Source organism: Danio rerio, chromosome 3 (assembly GCF_049306965.1).
Source record: "Danio rerio strain Tuebingen ecotype United States chromosome 3, GRCz12tu, whole genome shotgun sequence".
Taxonomy (NCBI): Eukaryota; Metazoa; Chordata; class Actinopteri; order Cypriniformes; family Danionidae; genus Danio; species Danio rerio.
Window position 1 is genome coordinate 372,501 of NC_133178.1, and position 20,215 is coordinate 392,715.

The 20,215-nt window shown below is 43.8% G+C and overlaps 3 protein-coding genes across 4 annotated transcripts in view; 2 read left to right on the plus strand and 1 right to left on the minus strand.

The window, feature by feature from the left end:
• The window catches only part of nol12 (nucleolar protein 12), a 5,656-nt gene extending 3,313 nt beyond the window's left edge, over window positions 1–2,343 (minus strand). Inside the window, 1 exon segment of the mRNA NM_200290.1 lies at window positions 2,193–2,343. Within this exon segment, the coding sequence (NP_956584.1) occupies window positions 2,193–2,293 (101 nt within the window). The 5' untranslated portion in view covers window positions 2,294–2,343.
• LOC100331338 (GTPase IMAP family member 7-like) overlaps window positions 1–20,215 on the plus strand; it is a 217,413-nt gene that overhangs the window by 57,327 nt on the left and 139,871 nt on the right. The gene's annotated exons all lie outside the window — the stretch shown is intronic.
• Window positions 6,221–19,384, plus strand: LOC100005990 (uncharacterized). 2 transcript variants are annotated; one of them, XM_005171535.6, is made up of 7 exons: window positions 6,221–6,388; window positions 7,486–7,573; window positions 8,327–8,365; window positions 8,767–10,283; window positions 10,429–10,892; window positions 11,087–11,155; window positions 16,976–19,384. In XM_005171535.6, exons 1-7 carry the CDS (start codon window positions 6,324–6,326, stop codon window positions 17,326–17,328), a joined length of 2,595 nt encoding a protein of 864 aa, XP_005171592.1. In that variant the 5' UTR covers window positions 6,221–6,323; the 3' UTR covers window positions 17,329–19,384. The 2 variants fall into 2 exon arrangements, with proteins under 2 accessions (XP_005171592.1, XP_073799821.1); XM_073943720.1 differs by lacking the exon at window positions 7,486–7,573.

Below are 20,215 nucleotides of genomic sequence, written 5' to 3' on the forward strand. Positions count from 1 at the left end.
ACGACGAGAACATCCCTGACTGCTCCTGACTGAAGGATTTCTGTAGCTAAAGTGTTTTCTTAGGGTGAAGATGCTTAAAGCACAGTTTGTTTCATATTTTTATTCTATTGTACACTGAAAAAAATTATTCAAAGATGATTCCTTGGATTTACTAAATTTTTTTACGTAAAGTGGTTGTAAACAATTTAATTGTGTTAAATTTAAATAAACAAATTAAGTTAAACATTATTCAATTTAATTTTATTGTTTAAATTCAACACAAATAAATTGTTTGCAACAGTTCTGCATGCAACACTTTTTTCAGTGCATTTATTTCTCTTTCCTTTGCAGGGTGGAAAATAACTGTATAGCATATACTGTGTACAGTTGAAGTCAGAATTATTAGCCCTCCTGAATATTAGCAATCCTTTTCCTCCCCAATGTCTGTTTAATGGAAAGAAGTTTTATTAAACTGATTTCTGAAGATAATAGTTTTGATATCTCATGTCTAATTACTGATTTGTTTTGTCTTTGCTATGATGACAGCACATAACATTTTACTAGATGTTTTTCAGAATACAAGCATTCAGATTAAAGTGCAAATCAAAGGCTTAATTACAGTAATTAGGCAAGTCATTGTATAACAGTAGATTCTTCTGCAGACAATTAAAACATATATTGCTTAAGGGGGCTAATACTATTGACCTTAAAATGGGTTTCAAAATATTTAAACCTGCTTTTATTCTAGCTAAAATAAAACAAATAAGCCTTTCTCCAGAAGAAAAAAAACATTAGAGGAAATACTGTTAAAATTGCTTGCTCTGTTTAACATCATTTGGGAAATATTTATTTAACAAAACAAATTCTCAGGAGCGCTAATAATTTTGACTTCAACTCATAATCGCTTTGAATAATCGTGAATACAATTATGACCAGAATAATCCTGATTATGATTTTTTCCAAAATCGAGCAGCCCTAACAGGTGCCGTCGCCCCTCCTATGCAATCCTCAAAGCTGTCATATAGCAGTGCGTGACTGTCAGCTGACGCGCTCCATACTGATGAACAGAACTTCCTGAACAGATTCTGTACTCGTGATTTGATGTGAAGCAAAAGTCTGACTTTTAGGTGTGTGTTTAAACAGACATATACACATAATAAATACTCATATCTACAGATGTCCATCTTGGCGTTTTTTTTCCAAACACAACTAATTTCATCCTAAATGAGCATAAACAGTCAGGAGAGCAGTCAAATGCTTCATTATAATGTTAGCTGTGTGCATTTTTAAAGTCACACCTCTTATTAAATGTAATCTAAAAACTAAATAAATCTAAATAAATCATCCATTCGCTGCGCTTTAATCAGAATGTGTGAGTTATACAGTGGAGAAACGGCTCATGAGATCTGATGAATGAATCTATTTCATTATAACAGCTGTTAATTTAATTAAGCTGAACCTGTTTGTTAATGCATTTGCTGCTAATGTATGTATTTATTCATTGGTAAAAAATAATATTAAAATATATTACTGACCATTTAACTGTTTATTCACAAGGAAACAGCTCCTAATGAACATATTTAGTCATTTCGGGATTTTTTTAAAGGGGGTGTCTCTTATCACGGTGGGCAGATCCCTTATTTTCACATCCCAATGTTGACAGATATGCTCACACCAGCATCATCTCACATGCCATTATCAAAACACACACACACACATTATCCCTATCATCATCTCACTCACACACACACACACACACACACACACACACATTTACACATCATCATCATCATGAAATGTGTTTCTTCAATCCCTCTTGTAGTGTGTCAGCAGGACTCCTGCTCATATATACAGGTGAAGTGAGGAGCAGCTCTAGTTTAATGACTGCAGACTCTAATGAATATATGATGGTCCCAGTAGAGCAGGGGTGTCCAAACTCAGTTCTGGAGGGTCTGTGTCCTGCTGACTTTATCTTCAACACACCTGCCTGGAAGTTTCTAGTTTAACTAGTAAGAGCTTGATCTGCTGGCTCAGATTTGTCTGCTTAGGGTTGGAGCGAGTCCAGTCCAGGACCGAGTGTGGACCCCCAGACAGTGCTGTGCATGTGATAACCCCAGTGTACTGACTCTACTCATGGTCACGTGCTGCTGTAGTGTTCAGTGTTCGCCTGTTGCTCTGTGAGTGTGTGTAAACTGCTGAATCGCGTCACTCACTGTCGGTCCTTGTCGTCGAACATCAGCACACATTTGCCGTGTTTCCGCTTCCCTCCGCCTTTACCCTTCGATCCCTGCTGTAATCGGTCGCTTTTCCCCATTCTCGGCGGCTTTCAAACACACGTGCGGACAACACTGAACTACTTCCGCTTCTGGGAGCCCCGGAAGTGCCAAAATAAGAGTCCTCCAGCGTACGCTGAAAAATATTGACGGAAACCCATTTTAGATCAGCCATGAACACTCACACATGATAAATGACAGACGTAAGACACAGATAAGAGCGAAAAGGTCCAGATTATAGCATACAAGATAAATAAACAGCAAAAAGTATGAGATAAACAGTGGAATATCTGACTTAATAAGAAGTTCTTTGGTTTATAAACTGTTTTAATAATTTTATCCTTTGGTGTTTTAATTTTCCTGTCTCTTCCCAGCTTAAAAATCCAGCTTTAACCAGTCTAGGCTGGTTGGCTGGTTTTAGCTGGTCGACCAGGCTGGTTTTAGAGGGGTTTTGGCCGATTCCAAACTGGTTTCTAAAACCAGCTTAAACAGGCTAGCCAGGCTGGGAGCCAGCTATGTCCAGCTTAAACCAGGCTAGGCTGGTCAAGTTGGTTTAAACTGGTCATTTTCCAGCCTGACCAGCTAAGACCAGGCTAGAAATGGCTAGAAACCAGTTTGGAAATGGCTAAAACCCCTCTAAAACCAGCCTGTTCGACCAGCTAAAACCAGCCAACCAGCCTAGACTGGTTTAAGCTGGATTTTTCAGCAGGGTTTTATTCCTGTTTATGTCAAGCATTTTGAATTACCGTCGTGTATGAAATGTGCTATAGAAATAAACTTGTCTTGGACACAACACAGCTAGCATGCTAATTAACCCTGAATACATGATTTTACTGTGTTATTAAACTCTGGCCTTGATGGAAATAAACCTGCTGCCAATAAATACGCTGATTTAGTGTACTGCAGGTGTTTGACAAATGAAAAATCAGCATTTGATATGTGATTGTCTTTATTGTGTGTGTGTTGATTTGGCATAGAGGATGTGCAAGTATATCATAAATAAAAATAAACTTTACTGGGGAAAAATCAACAAAATACAGAAAACCGCCACTGCTGTGTGGACAGACAGAAGAGCTGGTCAATTTATTAATCATCTGCCATTTATTAATGTTAGATATCCCTGCTGAAAAATCCAGCTTAAACCAGTTTAGGCTGGTTGGCTGGTTTTAGCTGGTCAACTAGCCTGGTATTAGAGGGGTTTTGGCCATTTCCAGGCTGGTTTCTAGTCATTTCCAGCCTAGTCTTAGCTGGTAAGGCTGAAAAGTGACCAGCTAAAACCATCTAAAACCAGTTTGACCAGCCTGGTTTAAGCTGGACATAGCTGGTTTTGGCTGGGCTCCTAGCCTGGCTAGGCTGGTCAAGCTGGTTTTAGCTGGTCAGGCTGGGAGAAGACCAGCTAAAACCAGCCTGGAAGTGGCCAAAACCACTCTAAAACCAGACTGGTCGACCAGCTAAAACCAGCCAACCAGCCTAGGCTGGTTTAAGCTGGATTTTTCAGCAGGGATATTATACATCAGCACTGTGTTAGACATTATATTTAGCGGTGCAGGGCTGAAATACTGACAGATTATATGTATGTAAATCAGCGCTGTGTGTTAAACTAAAGTTTAAAGTGATGTAAAGTAGATCAGTGGTGCAGATATTGATGTTTCACAGTGTTTTACACTGCATTATTTGAATCTACCAAGCTTAGTTTACAATCTGTTTACAATCTCAATCCCAAATATCATATTGTTCAGATTTAATGAAAGTCAGTTTTAATGTTATTGATTACTTTCACCTGACAGATTTTATTCATTAATTTCCGCTGGTTTATCAGGGGTTGCCACAGTGGAATGAACCACCTCTTACTCGACAGATTTCTGTGTTTTTAATTTCAGCTGGTGTGTGTAATGTGCTTTATTGTTGGTAAAATAATGTGTAATGGCATCTTCAGTGATTGTTCAGCTAATTTCACTGTCTTGTTCCAGTAGCTGCATTTAGAGGTTTTTGCAAAAAAAAGCAGACGTGGATTCAGCTGGTTTTGATGCTAAAGAAAGCTTACCTTGTTAAAAACCAAAGAGTTGTCTAAAGTGACATTTATGAAAAAGGTATTTTATTCACCAGCTAATAACCTCATCATTCATTCATTTTCTTTTCGGCCTAGTCCCTTAATTAATACGGGGTCACCACAGCAGAATGAACCGCCAACTCATCCAGCACGCTTTTACGCACCAGATGCCCTTCCAGCTCTTTCCGCCCTGCACAACAGCTCATCAAACTGGACTCGACTCAGTCGGAAGCACCGCTGAAAGCCTCCATCATCCTGCGATAGTTTCTAGAGGAGTTGATGAGCTCACAGAGCTGCTGCACCTCTGGAAGATCTAGTGGACTCAGACACAGCTCCAAACTTATCAACGCTGTTTTTCAGCCTTCCTAAAGCACAAAGCACAGCTACCATGTTAGCCATTTAGCAGCAATGCTAGAGTCACCAGGGAGACGGAAGCCCCGCCCATGATGCAGATCTACTCTGAAGTGAATTGGACGCGTGAATGAAGTGTGTAAACTCAATTTTTCATATTTACGTGCAAATTTATTTGCGCATGCCACACATAATGTCGCTCAGCTTTTCTATAATTATCTATTCAGCTGTAGTTTTATATTTATGATGAGAAAAATGTTTTTGTTTTGTCAAGGACTAAATTTGCAGTCTCTGACGCCATCCTGTGGTGGAACAATGTAATGTCAAATGTCAATTTCTTTGCTCAATGGGGTAAATGCCGAGCTAGTGTTGATCCCATACTGATAAACATCCGGCGACCTGTTATTGTGAGTTTTTTACATTTACATTTTACATCTTATACAGTTCCTTTTACAGTTGCGATGTTGTAATGTAATTAAGATACAATCAATTCAATAAACTTCGGCATTCATTTAGTTGCTCAAGCGTAAAACGAGACAGAAAGCCGTTTACTCGCACCATCAGAATCGGCAGGCTAGCGCAGAAGCTCCATTAAATATACTGAGGTAAAATAAATGCACATATTATAAAGACATGGCGGGGAAATGTAATGTAAAGCAGTGTACAATCTGAGACACACTTTACATCAGATCCCTGCTGAAAAATCCAGCTTAAACCAGCCTAGGCTGGTTTTAGCTGGTCGACCAGGCTGGTTTTAGAGGGGTTTTGGCCACTTCCAGGCTGGTTTCCAGCCATTTCCAGCCTGGTTTTAGCTGGTCAGGCTGGGAGATGACCAGCTAAAACCAACTTGACCAGCCTAGCCAAGCTGGGAGCCCAGCCAAAACCAGCTATGTCCAGCTTAAACCAGGCTGGTCAAGCTGGTTTTAGATGGTTTTAGCTGGTCACTTTCCAGCCTGACCAGCTAAGACCAAGCTGGAAATCACTAGAAACCAGCCTGGAAGTGGCCAAAACCCCTCTAAAACCAGGTTAGTCGACCAGCTAAAACCAGCCAACCAGCCTAAACTGGTTTAAGCTGGATTTTTCAGCAGGGATATCACTCAGCCAGAGGAGATCACTGATATATAAAGAAAACAGACCTTAAACGCGCCGATTTCGCAATAGCATACAGTTCACTGGAAGTGCTTAACCCAGGTTACTAACCACCGGCGCACTGAATCATATTTAAAACATGGGGGTTTGCATGTTCTCCCCGTGTTAGTGTGGATTTCCACTTGTGCTATAGTGGAATGGATGAACTAAACTGGTCGTAGTGGATGAGTGTTTGGATGAGTGTGTTTCCCAGAACTGGAGGGGATCCACTGTGTAAAACATATGCTGGAATAGTTGGCGGTTCATTCCACTGTGGCGACCCTTGATGAATAAAGGGAGTAAGCCGAAGAAAAAGAGATATATTTAATGTATAGGTTGGTGCAGTAGTGAACCAGGCCGCCGCGGGGCGCTGGAGCGCGCAGAGTTCAGGACAGCGACTGCACAGATGCTGATAAACAGCGGACACCCGCGGAAGATTAATCAGACGGAGGAAAAGCCCGTAAAGCGCGGACGGGAGTGAGTGTGTGTGTGTGAGTTGTGCTGTTCAGTGTGTGTGTGTATGTGTTCGGTGTGGAGCAGCGATGGAGCACGGAGTGGATCTGCTGGCCAGAATCTGCAGCGCCTCCGTGGAGAACAAAGCGCTGAGGTGAGAGAAATGACGGATTAATAACCAGAAACATGACGATGATGATGAACACACACACACACACACTCACACACACACACACACACACACACACACACACACACACACACACACACACACTCAAACACACACACACACACACACACACGCACACACACACACTGATGATGTTAATATACACAGTGATGATCTGAGGAGAAACCCTGCAGACCCGAGTGTTGTGTGGAGAGAGACAGAAACACTGTACTGCACTGTTACAGCTCAGATAAACACTGCACTGGGGGAAGTCCCCACAACTGCTCTCTCTCTGTCTCTCTCTGTGTGTGTGTGTGAGGTCTTTCAGTCAGTGTAATATGTGTGTGTGTGTAGTGCAGTCTGTGTATTATAGTGTGTGTAAGTGTATTGTAGTGTGTATATATGTGATGTTTGTGTAAGTGTAGAATGTTTGTGTGTAGTTTGTGAGTGTGTGTGTGTGTGTGTGTGTCCATTTTTCAAAAGGCTTATAAGTCATAAGTAATGTTTGTGTGTGTGTGTGTGATTACACAGCGTCCTCTGTGACACACACTTGTATAATGTCAGTGGTGTGTGACATATATAACTGGAGAAGGTGAGTTATGAGGACATTACCCGTGCGCAGATTAATCATAAGACTCATAAAGTCACACACAGTCAGGGGGTTTATTCCAGAAAGGAAAAATGGAAAGGAGTGTCCCCATAATTCACAAAAACAACCCAGTGTGTGTGTGTGTTTTTTTTTATTTTTGCATGTGTGTGTGTGTTTTGACCTTGCGGGGACATTTTTGTGGTCCCCATGAGGAAGACGGCTCATAAATCATCCAGAATGTGTGTGTGTGTGTGTGTGTGCCTGGTATTCATCAGTGTGTCGACCCCTCAAGTATAGCAAAACCAGTAAATTCTGACCTTGTGGGGACATTCCTTCAGTCCCCATGAGGAAAAGGGCTCATAAATCAGGCGGAATGAAGGACTGAAGATGATGTAAAAGTGCAGACTGGAGGAGGAGAGAACATGCAGTATGTGTGTGTGTGTGTGTGTGTGTGTGTGTGTGTGTTTATACTCTACATGCTGATGTTTTGCAGTATGGATGCGTCTAGAGAAGGAGGATCATTCACTCCGAGTGTTAATGAAGAACACAAACACACACACCTCAGGAGGAAGAAAACTGACGTGAGTGGACGTCAGCTTGTGTGTGTGTGTGTGTGTGTGTGTGTGTTTAATGGAGGATATTCACTAATTATAAAACACTTTAAACACCGCCCATGCTGAGCTGAGAGACAAGCACATCTAGTGCAAATGCATCCATCTAATATAGCGATTGAAAATAAATATGTGATATCCCTGCTGGAAAATCCAGCTTAAACCAGCCTAGGCTTGTTGGCTGGTTTTAGAGGGGTTTTGGCCACTTCCAGGCTGGTTTCCAGCCATTTCCAGCCTGGTCGTAGCTGGTCAGGCTGGGAGATGACCAGCTAAAACCAGCTTGACCAGCCTAGCCAAGCTGGGAGTCCAGCCAAAACCAGCTATATCCAGCTTAAACCAGGCTGGTCATGCTGGTTTTAGCTGGGTTTAGCTGGTCATTTTCCAGCCTGACCAGCTAAGACCAGGCTGGAAATGGCTGGAAACCAGCTTGGAAGTGGCCAAAACCCCTCTAAAACCAGCCTGGTCGACAAGCTAAAACCAGCCAACCAGCCAAGGCTGGTTTAAGCTGGATTTTTCAGCAGGGATGGAAGGTTGTATAATACTGTTATACTATTATAATCATTCTAATGAATAATAAATAAAATAGTCAGATTCTGTTCGGTCGAAGCTTGTGTGTGTTTATATTTAATGTCTTTACATCAGAGAATATTAGAAATTAAACTCATGATTGATCATGCACAATTCAGAAATGATTATTAATTAATTGATTTCTGTCTGCTTCAGGTGGATGGAGCGTCTGCGCAGAACAGTTCTTCCCACAAGGTGCATTACTTCACACTCATCACTATTAATGAATAAACACATGTACAAAATCCGAAACCACTGAAGAGTCCACTTGTTGATGTGCTTTAAGGGTATTTTGATGGTTCGATTAAAGACAGTGACGGTCATAACTGATAAGAGCCTGAGTGAGTGTGTAAGCTCTACAGCAGGGGTCACCAATCTCGGTCCTGGAGGTCCGGTGTCCCTGCAGGGTTTAGCTCCAACTTGCTTTAACACACCTGCCTGGGTGTTTCAGGTATACCTAGCAAGAGCTTGATCAGCTTGTCCAGGTGTGTTTGATTAGGATTAGAGCTAAGATCAGCAGGACACCGGCCCTCCAGGAACAGGTTTGGTGACCCCTGCCCTACATCATGTGCTTTATTTGTTTATTTATTCTCCAGATGAAGGATGCAGATCTTCAGAAGTATTCTGGTGAGCTGTTCGATTCGACGGCAGCGTTCTCGGACGATTATTTCTCGGACAGCACTTCAGACAGCGAGAGCGACGCCAGCCTGACGCCCAACCAGACTATCCTTCAGCTGCTGGACGAGGAGCTGGACGAGGACGAGTCTGCATCTGTCAGTTCTCTGGAGCTGGAGAGCGCAGCGGTGGAGGCGGAGGCGAAACCCGAGCCGGAGAGCGCCGCGTCTGAGACGGAGGAGTGCAGCGTGCCCTCGCCTGGCGGGATCATCGTCAGCGCGTGTCAGAAGCGAGATGGTGGCCGAGTCTACAACAAGAGGCACTACTGCTTATTCTGCTCCAAACCCTACGCCAAGATGGCGCGGCACCTGGAGAGCTCGCACGCCAACAAACCCGAGGTGGAGACGGCGCTCAGCTTCCCTAAGGGATCCAAAGAGCGCAAGAAGCAGCTGGACTACATCCGCAACCGCGGGAACTACGCCCACAATGCTGTGGTGATGCAGTGCGGCAGGGGAGAGCTGGTGCCGTCTAAGCGGCCGCCCAGAGACGCGCAGGGAGAGGACTTCATGCACTGTGCCTACTGCCAAGGGCTCTACACTAGGAAGGTGCTATGGAGGCACATGCGCACCTGCGGACTCAAGCCGCAGTCCAGCGCCAGCAGACCGGGCAAGAACCGCGTGCAGTCCATGTGCACCTACACTGGGCCGGTGCCTGCCAACATGAGCCAGCAGCTGTGGGCTGTGATCAGCGCCATGAACCCCGGCCCCGTCACCGAGATCATCCGCAAGGATCGCGTGATCGTCAAGATCGGCCAGCACCTGCTCAACAAAGGAGGAGTATCGGCGCAGAACAAGCAGTACGTGCGGGATAAGATGCGGGAGCTGGGAAGGCTGGTTCACAACGCTCGGAAGACCACCTCCATCAAAACACTGCAGGACTGCCTCAATCCTCGTAAGTTCACGGAGACCATCGAAGCGGTGAAGAGCACCTGCGGGTTCGAGAGCGAGAGCGGGAGTTTCCGGCTGCCGTCTCTGGCTAGGAAGCTGGGCATCTCCCTGCTGAAGGTGAGCAAGCTGCTGAAGGCGCAGGGCCTGATCTCCAGCCGCCGGCAGCAGGTGCGCTCGGCCTCCGAGTTCCAGGAGCTGCACCGGGCACAGTGGGGGCAGCTGATCTCCAGGGCGGCGCTGCGGAGCTCTCGATCGCAGGGCCGCAGCCCACCGCTGCTCATGGCCTTCGTGGAGGACGTGCAGAAGATGCACACACACCTGCGGGGCGCAGCAGAGCGCTGGAGTGCGGATCTGGCACAGCAGCCCTCAGGGAAGGCCTGGACGGAGCTGGCGAAGGTGTGTCTGGCGCAGATGATGCTACTGAACCGACGGCGCGAGGGAGCCGTGTCCAGCATGCCCATCTCTGCCTATCTGTCCAGAGACTCCGACCCGATGCTGTGTGTCAACTGGACACACTCCGAGGTAGAGAACAGGCTCTGGAGCAGCCTTGGGTGAGTCCACAAACCGTGAGTTGTTGAAGTTATTGACTGTATTTAAGGCAAGCACATCATGAGTAACTGATTAAAATACCCTAATTTGAGGTTAACTGATTACTAATGACATTATTTAAACTGCTTTACACCTCACGGCCTGCAGGAGCTTCACCAGGATCATCACCAGGGGGCGCTGTGGTCGCCCGGTCCCAGTTCTCCTCAATCCCAGCATGCAGTTCGCTCTGGATCTGCTGGTGCACCACAGAGAGGAATGCGGCGTTCCCAAAGACAACAGCTACATGTTCGCTAGACCGGCCGCCATGACGCACTTCCGCGGCTCCGACTGTCTGCGCGGATTTGCTAGAAGCTGCGGCGCAGCAAGCCCGGAGAGCCTGACGTCTGGAGGCCTGAGGAACCACACGGGGGCGCTGCTGAGTGTCATGGACCTGACCGACAGACAGATGCAGGAGCTGCAGAACGCACTCGGCCTGCAGAACACACTGCAGCCGACTGCTAACAGAACACTGGAGCTCGCTCGCATTAGCAAACTCCTGCTAGCACTGCAACAGGGGCGATTAGCGGAGTACTACGGCAGGAGCCTGGAGGAGATCCGGGTTGAGCCGGACGGTGGGTTATATACACACATACACTATAGACGAGTCTCTTGATTATTACGCCATAACGAAAGTTTAGTTCCTCGCCATATCGGCCTGGAAGATAGAAACTATTACATTCAATCGATCTTACTACATGATGTAAATACAGAGGAGACTAGCTTAAAATAAACGCTGATTGGTGAAGTTTGTTGTGTTCCTCCACAGAAAAGGTTGTGGTGTGGGACGAGGAGCGCAGGAGCACACAGGAGGACCTCCGCTCTCCCACCGTCATTGGTGTGTATTTCTGTCTAATCATGTGTACCGAGGGTTTATTACGCTCCTCTGGTCCTCGTCAAGGGTTAAGGTCATTGCACAGCAAGTCTGAAATTTTCATGTGACATCATGAGGTCAAGTATTTTTTATTTTTAGCATTTATTTATTAGCGTTAACGATGTTCCTCCTAGCATTGTGTTAATCAACGATGTTCCTCTTAATATTGCGTTAATAGCGTTAACAATGTTCCTCCTATTATTGCGTTAATGTTGTTAACGATGTTCCTCCTATTATTGCGTTAATGTTGTTAACGATGGTCCTCCTATTATAGCGTTAATAATGTTCCTCCTATTATTGCGTTAATGTTGTTAACGATGTTCCTCCTATTATTGCGTTAATGTTGTTAACGATGGTCCTCCTATTATTGCGTTAATAGCGTTAATAATGTTCCTCCTATTATTGCGTTAATGTTGTTAACAATGTTCCTCCTATTATTGCGTTAATGTTGTTAACGATGTTCCTCCTATTATTGCGTTAATGTTGTTAATGATGTTCCTCCTATTATTGCGTTAATGTTGTTAACAATGTTCCTCCTATTATTGCGTTAATGTTGTTAACGATGGTCCTCCTATTATTGCGTTAATAGCATTAATAATGTTCCTCCTATTATTGCGTTAATGTTGTTAACGATGGTCCTCCTATTATTGCGTTAATGTTGTTAACAATGTTCCTCCTATTATTGCGTTAATGTTGTTAACGATGTTCCTCCTATTATTGCGTTAATGTTGTTAATGATGTTCCTTTATTATGTTAATAGCATTAATGATGTTTCTCCTAGTATTGTTAGCGTTAATGATGTTCTTCCTTATATTGCGCTAATGGCGTTAATGACCAAGATGGCGGCGCGTGCACACGCTGCGGCTTCTCTCTCTCCCGACAAAACGGTGTTTTTGTGTTCTTCGTCTTGTACGTCGCAGTGTTTTTGTGCGTCAACGTCACGTTTATCTGTCCGTAACCGCGCATATAGTCGAACATTTCTGCTAGACATCGGTAGAAACAAACTTTTCAAGCTAAACTCCGCGGACACTGAGGAGCTGCAAGATCTCGGCTTGCTCCGGCTTGCTCCGAATGCCTACCCATCCTCCGACCCCCACCTCACCACCTCGCCCACAATGGAGGCGCTTCAAGCGGCGCGAGAGGAAGCAGAAGAGGGGTAAGCGCGGGGGTATCCGAACTAGGCTAGCGGCTAACCCCCACAAACCCGCTATCCCCTCCATCATCCTAGCGAACGTACGCTCGCTAGACAACAAACTGGACTACATCCGTCTACTTCGTTCATCACAGAGGACTGTAAAGGACTGTTGTGTTTTTGTGTTTACGGAAACTTGGCTCAACGACAACGTTCCGGACAGCGCCATTCAGCTCGACCAGCTAACATGCTACAGAGCAGACAGAGCTATCGTCGCGGGAGGTAAGACCCGCGGTGGCGGGCTCTGTGTTTACATCAATGAGTCATGGTGCCGCGATGCCGTTGTAGTCCGCAAACACTGCTCACCACTGGTGGAGTTCATGATTATTAAGTGCCGTCCATTTTATCTACCGAGGGAATACACAGCCATTCTGCTTTTCGCTGTTTACATCCCTCCCAGCTCCAATGCAAACAACAGGAGTGAGGCACTAAATGACCTGTACCTGCACATTAGTGAGCAGCAGACAGGCCACCCCGATGCTTTTCTCATCCTGGCAGGGGACTTTAACCATGCAGACCTTAAGAGTGTGTTTCCAAAAATACAACAACACATAGACTTTCCAACACGGGGCAATAACACACTGGACTTTGTTTACACCACACAGAGAGGAGCTTACAAAGCCTTCCCCCTCCCCCACCTTGGTGCCTCAGACCACTTAACTGTCATGCTAATGCCTGCTTACAGACCGATCGTTAAAGTCACCAAACCGGTTTGCAAGGAGATACAAGTGTGGCCAGAAGGTTCTTCAGAGGCTTTACAAGACTGCTTCAACACCACAGACTGGGATATGTTTAAACAGGCTGCCACTTACAACAACACCACTGACCTCCAGGAGTATGCTGAGACTGTTACAGCCTACATAAACAAATGCACTGAGGATGTAACAGTCACCAAAACCATCACAGTCCGTCCCAATCAGAAGCCATGGCTAACAGGAGAGGTCTTCAACCTCCTGAAGGCTAGGAACACTGCCTTTAGAGCTGGAGATGAGGCGAGCCTAAAGTCAGCTAGAGCCAACCTTTCCCGTGGCATCAGAGAAGCTAAGAGACAGTACTCCAGAGGTATAGCCCATCGCTTTAATGACAGCAGGGACACACGGAGTCTGTGGAGAGGAATACAGTCCATCACAGACTACAAACCCCAACCACAGACATGTGACAGCACCATCCCCCTGCTGAACGAGCTAAACAAATTCTTCGCTCGTTTTGAGGTACAAAACAGCACCATTGCACAGAAGATGCCACCTCCCCCTGGTGACCAGGTGATGACTCTGTCTCCGGACAGTGTGAGGAGGTCTCTCAGCAGGATTAACGCACGCAAAGCTCCGGGCCCTGACAACATCCCAGGTCGTGTACTGAGAGACTGTGCATCAGAACTCACTAATGTCTTCACAGACATTTTTAACATCTCTCTAACCCAGGCTGTTGTCCCCACCTGTTTTAAAGCCACTACCATCATTCCGGTCCCAAAAAACTCATCTCCCTCCTGCTTTAATGACTACCGTCCAATTGCACTGACTCCTATCATCATGAAGTGCTTTGAACGGCTTGTTATGCAGCACATCAAGTCTGTCCTCCCCCCCTCCCTGGACCCGTTTCAATTTGCTTATCGGCCCAACCGCTCGGCTGATGATGCCATCTCCACTGCACTTCACACAGCACTCACACATCTGGACAAAAAAGACTCCTGCGTCCGTATGCTGTTCATAGACTTCAGTTCAGCATTCAACACTATCATCCCCCAACAGCTCTCTCAAAAACTGCTCCAGCTGGGGCTGAACACCTCTCTGTGTAACTGGCTGCTGGATTTTCTCACTGGAAGACCACAAGCAGTACGGGCCGGCAGTAACACATCGAGCACCATCACTTTAAACACTGGGGCCCCTCAGGGATGTGTTCTGAGCCCTATCCTCTTCACCCTGCTCACTCATGACTGTGCACCATCACACAACTCCAATCTGTTCATCAAGTTTGCGGATGACACAACTGTGGTGGGTCTCATCAACAAAAACGATGAGGAAAACTACAGAAGTGAGGTGAGCCGTCTGGCCGAGTGGTGCAGAGACAACAATCTCTTTTTGAATGTGGAGAAGACGAAAGAGATTGTTGTTGACTTCAGGAAAGAGCACACTCTCCATGCTCCCCTGACCATCAACGGTGCGACTGTGGAGCGTGTGAGCAGCACCAAGTTCCTGGGTGTACACATCACTGAGGATCTCTCCTGGACCAAAAACTCCACTGCACTGGCCAAAAAATCACAGCAGCGTCTCTACTTCCTCCGCAAACTCAAAAGAGCAAGAGCACCAGCCCCAATCATGTACACCTTCTACAGAGGCACTATTGAGAGCATCCTGACCAGCTGCATCACTGTGTGGTTTGGAACCTGCAATGCATCCTGCAGGAAAACACTTCAACGCATAGTGAGAACAGCTGAGAAGATCATTGGTGTCTCTCTCCCCTCCCTTCAGGACATTTACAGCACACGTCTTACCCGTAAAGCCCTCTGCATAACAGCAGATGCCACCCACCCAATGCACAGCTTCTTCAGTCTGCTGCCATCAGGGAGGAGACTGCGCAGTCTCCAGGCCAGGACCAACAGACTGAAAGACAGCTTCATCCATCAGGCTGTCAGGAAGCTGAACTCTCTCCCAGCTCTGCTCCCCGCTCCCTCCCCACGCACCTCCTCCCCTCGCACCTCTGGACTCTGACACACACACACACACACACACACACACACACACACACACACACACACACACACACACACACACATTCATCTGCACTGGTCACTTTATGCAGACACATATACTACCTCCCAATATGTCACTGTCACTCTATCACAATTATCATGTTTACAAGTTCTTTTTGCACTATACTGTTTTTTATCTGCACAACTCTGGTTTACTTTGCACTCATTGCTATATGCCCTTAATGTCACTGTATTGTTTACAATTTTTTTTTTTTTTTTTATATTACATATGTATATTTCTTAGACCACATTTATGTGCAATAATGTATATACTGTAAATTTTCTAAATTTTCTTTTTCTTAAACCCTACTATTTTTTATATATATATTTTATATTAATGTTAAGCACCTTGGGTCTGAGAGTAACGCAATTTCGATTCTCTGTATGTCTTGTACATGTGGCTGAATTGACAATAAAGCTGACTTTGACTTTGACTTGACTTTGACTTAATGATGTTCCTCCTAATATTGCTTTAATAGCATTACCCAAGTTCTTCCTAATTTTGCGTTAATATTTTTAACGATGTCCCTCCTAATATTGTGATAATATTGTTAACAATGTTCCTCCTAATATTGCTTTAATATTGTTAACAATGTTCCTCCTAGTATTGTCAATAGCTACTATTGTGTTAATAGCGGTTACGATGTTTCTCCTAATATTGCTTTGATATTTTTAAGTGTTCCACCTAAAATTGCTTTAATATTGTTAACAATGTTCCTCCTAAAATTGCTAACGATGTTTCTCCTAATATTGCGTTAATATTGTTAACAATGTTCCTCCTAAAATTGCTAACGATGTTCCTCCTAATATTGCGTTAATATTGTTAACGATGTTCCTCCTAATATTGCGTTAATGTTGTTAACGATGTTCCTGCTAATAATATGTTAATATTGTTAACGATGTTCCTCCTAATATTGCGTTAAAATTGTTAATGATATTCCTCCTAATATTGCGTTAATATTGTTAACAATGTTCCTCCTAATATTGCGTTAATATTGTTAACGATGTTCCTCCTAATATTGCGGTAATATTGTTAACGATGTTCCTCCTAATATTGCGTTAATGTTGTAAACGATGTTCCTCCTAATATTGCGTTAATGTTGTTAACGATATTCCTCCTAATATTGCGTTAATATTGTTAACGATGTTCCTCCTAATATTGCATTAATATTGTTAATGATGTTCCTCCTAATATTGCGTTAATGTTGTTAACGATATTTCTCCTATTATTGTGTTAATATTGTTAACAATGTTCCTCCTAATATTGCGTTAATATTGTTAACGATGTTCCTCCTAATATTGCGTTAATATTGTTAACGATGTTCCTCCTAATATTGCGTTAATGTTAACGATATTTCTCCTAATATTGCGTTAATATTGTTAACGATGTTCCTCCTAATATTGCATTAATGTTGTTAACGATATTTCTCCTAATATTGCGTTAATATTGTTAACGATGTTCCTCCTAATATTGTGTTAATATTGTTAACGATGTTCCTCCTAATATTGCGTTAATATTGTTAACGATGTTCCTCCTAATGTTGCGTTAATATTGTTAACGATGTTCCTCCTAATATTGCGTTAATATTGTTAACGATGTTCCTCCTAATATTGTGTTAATATTGTTAACGATGTTCCTCCTAATATTGTGAACGATGTTCCTCCTAATATTGTGTTAATATTGTTAACGATGTTCCTCCTAATATTGCGTTAATATTGTTAACGATGTTCCTCCTAATATTGTGTTAATATTGTTAACGATGTTCCTCCTAATGTTGTGTTAATATTGTTAACGATGTTCCTCCGAGTATTATGTTAATAGCGTACCTCTGTTCTCCCTCAGGTAAGCGTGTGCAGAAGAAGCAGCCGTGGCAGCAGACCGAGGTGCAGGCGGTGGAGCGGCACATGATGAACTTCATCACATCCTGTACGGTTCCCGCTAAGAGCCACTGCGAGAGCTGCTTACAGGCCGAGCCCGAGGCGCTGCGGAACCGGGACTGGAAGAGCCTGAAGTTCTTCATCTATAACCGCATCACAGCCTATAAGAGGAATCTGCAGAGCGCCGGCAGCCTCCAGTCCCTCTGCACAGCGGTCTCTCTACAGGAGCCCTTCCTCAACTCTAGCCTTTACTCTCTGCCAGAAATCCCCACACTGCTGCCCGAGCACTCAGAGCTCAAGACCATCAAACCCATATAGAGTCAGAGCTGGAGATCTTTAAACTCATATAGAGTCATGCCTATAGACTGTCAAACCGCTGTAGAGTTATGACTCAAGATCATCAAATCAATATAGGGTCATGTCTGAAGATGCTCAAGCTGATATATAGTCACGTCTGAAGATCGTCAAACTGATATATAGTCACGTCTGAAGATCGTCAAACCGATATATAGTCACGTCTGAAGATCGTCAAACCGATATATAGTCACGTCTGAAGATCGTCAAACCGATATATAGTCACGTCTGAAGATCGTCAAACCGATAAATAGTCACGTCTGAAGATCGTCAAACCGATATATAGTCACGTCTGAAGATCGTCAAACTGATATATAGTCACGTCTGAAGATCATCAAACGATATATAGTCACGTCTGAAGATCGTCAAACTGATGTATAGTCACGCCTGAAGATCGTCAAACTGATATATAGTCACGTCTGAAGATGGTCAAACTGATATATAGTCACGTCTGAAGATCGTCAAACTGATATATAGTCACGTCTGAAGATCATCTAACCGATATATAGTCACGTCTGAAGATCGTCAAACCGATATATAGTCACGTCTGAAGATCGTCAAACCGATATATAGTCACGTCTGAAGATCGTCAAACCGATAAATAGTCACGTCTGAAGATCGTCAAACCGATATATAGTCACGTCTGAAGATCGTCAAACTGATATATAGTCACGTCTGAAGATCATCAAACGATATATAGTCACGTCTGAAGATCGTCAAACTGATGTATAGTCACGCCTGAAGATCGTCAAACTGATATATAGTCACGTCTGAAGATGGTCAAACTGATATATAGTCACGTCTGAAGATCGTCAAACTGATATATAGTCACGTCTGAAGATCATCTAACCGATATATAGTCACGTCTGAAGATCGTCAAACTGATATATAGTCACATCTGAAGATCATCTAACCGATATATAGTCACGTCTGAAGATCATCTAACCGATATATAGTCACGTCTGAAGATCGTCAAACCGATATATAGTCACGCCTGAAGATCATTAAACCGATATATAGTCACGTCTGAAGATCATCAAACTGATATAGTCACACCTGAAGATCATCAAACGATATATAGTCACGTCTGAAGATCGTCAAACCAATAGTCACGTCTGAAGATGGTCAAACTGATATATATTGTCACGTCTGAAGATCATCAAACCGATATATAGTCACGTCTGAAGATGGTCAAACTGATATATAGTCACGTCTGAAGATGGTCAAACTGATATATAGTCACGTCTGAAGATCGTCAAACTGATATATAGTCACGTCTGAAGATCGTCAAACCGATAGTCACGTCTGAAGATCGTCAAACTGATATATAGTCACGTCTGAAGATGGTCAAACTGATATAGTCACGCTAGTACGTAGAGTAATACTGATAGATCGTCAAACATATAGTCATGTCCAAAGATCATCAAACCGATATAGTCATGCCTTTTGATTGTTAAACTCCTGTATGTCGGTTCGACGATCTTCAAGTTTTACTCTACAGTAGTTTGATGATTTAAAATTCTAAGATCATCAAACCGCAGTAAAGCTTAAAGATATAACTGATATAGTGATGTATGAAGATGGTAAAACTGCTGTAGTCACCTCAAAATCATCAGTGGAGTATAGACACACCTGAAGATGAGAACACCGCTATATAGACTGTTGGACGATCTTCAAGTGACTCTGCATTCATACCTGAACTCGTCACACCAGCGCCGCCAGTGGACACTCTGCGTACAGCAGGTGCAGGAGGCTGCAGTGTGGTGAAATGTAAATACATTTGTTCCTATATTTAATAATGTACAATTTGTTTCAATAAGTCCGTATGATAAATATGGATGTTCATAGCAGTTTATAATGCTGTCATGTTATTCACTCAGTTCCTGTTTAATGTTCTCTGCCTGTTATTCTGTCTACATATTCATCCATCTCTGTTCATCTGTCAGGTTATTCTCACTCATTTTTGATAGAGTTTTATATGTAATGGATTACAATAAACCAGAGATGGTCAGCTGTTCAACAGGTTCATGATTATATATGATCACCGTCATCCACACACTGTCTAACATTGCTCAGACTTCAGCAGTACAGAGGGAAACACTGCAGAACTCATGCTCAGGTTAAGCGTCAGGATAACTGATGCTCCCGGATATTCAGCGGTTAATAATATCTGCTGTCCGAGTTATGTTTGCTTTGCCTGTATGAAGATGAAACCTCGTCCATGATTCTAGAGAACTGCAGTTGGACTCGAGACTGATGTGAGCTCCTGTATAAAATGGAAAATCCACAACTATAATGGAAAGTGTGTGTGTTCTGCGTCTGTGTGTAACTCCTCTACTGTTAAATATGAGTTTGGATTGTTTTATGTGCTATTATATGACTGCACATGTGAAATGCACAATGCAGTTTAATCCAAGACATTTATACTGTTAATAAAGATTTCTATTATACACTCACTGGCCACTTTATTAGGTACACCTGTCTATCAGCTCGTTAATGTCTAATCAGCCAATCAGATGTAGACATGGTCAAGAGGATCTGCTGCAGGTCAGAGTGAGCATCAGAATGGGGAAGAAAGGGGATTTAAGAGACTCTGATCGTGGCATGGTTGTTGCTGCCAGACGGGCTGCTCTGAGTATTTCAGAAACTGCTGATCTACTGGGATTTTCACGCACAACCATCTCTAGGCTTTACAGAGAATGCTCAGACAAAGAGGAAATATCCAGTGAGCGGCAGTTCTGTGTGCGCAAATGCCTTGTTGATGAGGTCAGAGGAGAATGGCCAGACTGGTTCCAGCTGATAGAAAGGCAACAGTAACTCAAATAAGCACTCGTTACAACCGAGCTCTGCA

Excerpts from the sequence above, each read along its gene's own strand:
- LOC100005990 (XM_005171535.6), top strand. The coding sequence starts at position 6,324 with ATGGAGCACGGAGTGGATCTGCTGGCCAGAATCTGCAGCGCCTCCGTG. Across the intron at positions 6,389-7,485 it reads GTGGAGAACAAAGCGCTGAG|TATGGATGCGTCTAGAGAAG; the intron begins GTGAGAGAAATG and ends GATGTTTTGCAG. Across the intron at positions 10,284-10,428 it reads AGGCTCTGGAGCAGCCTTGG|GAGCTTCACCAGGATCATCA; the intron begins GTGAGTCCACAA and ends CACGGCCTGCAG.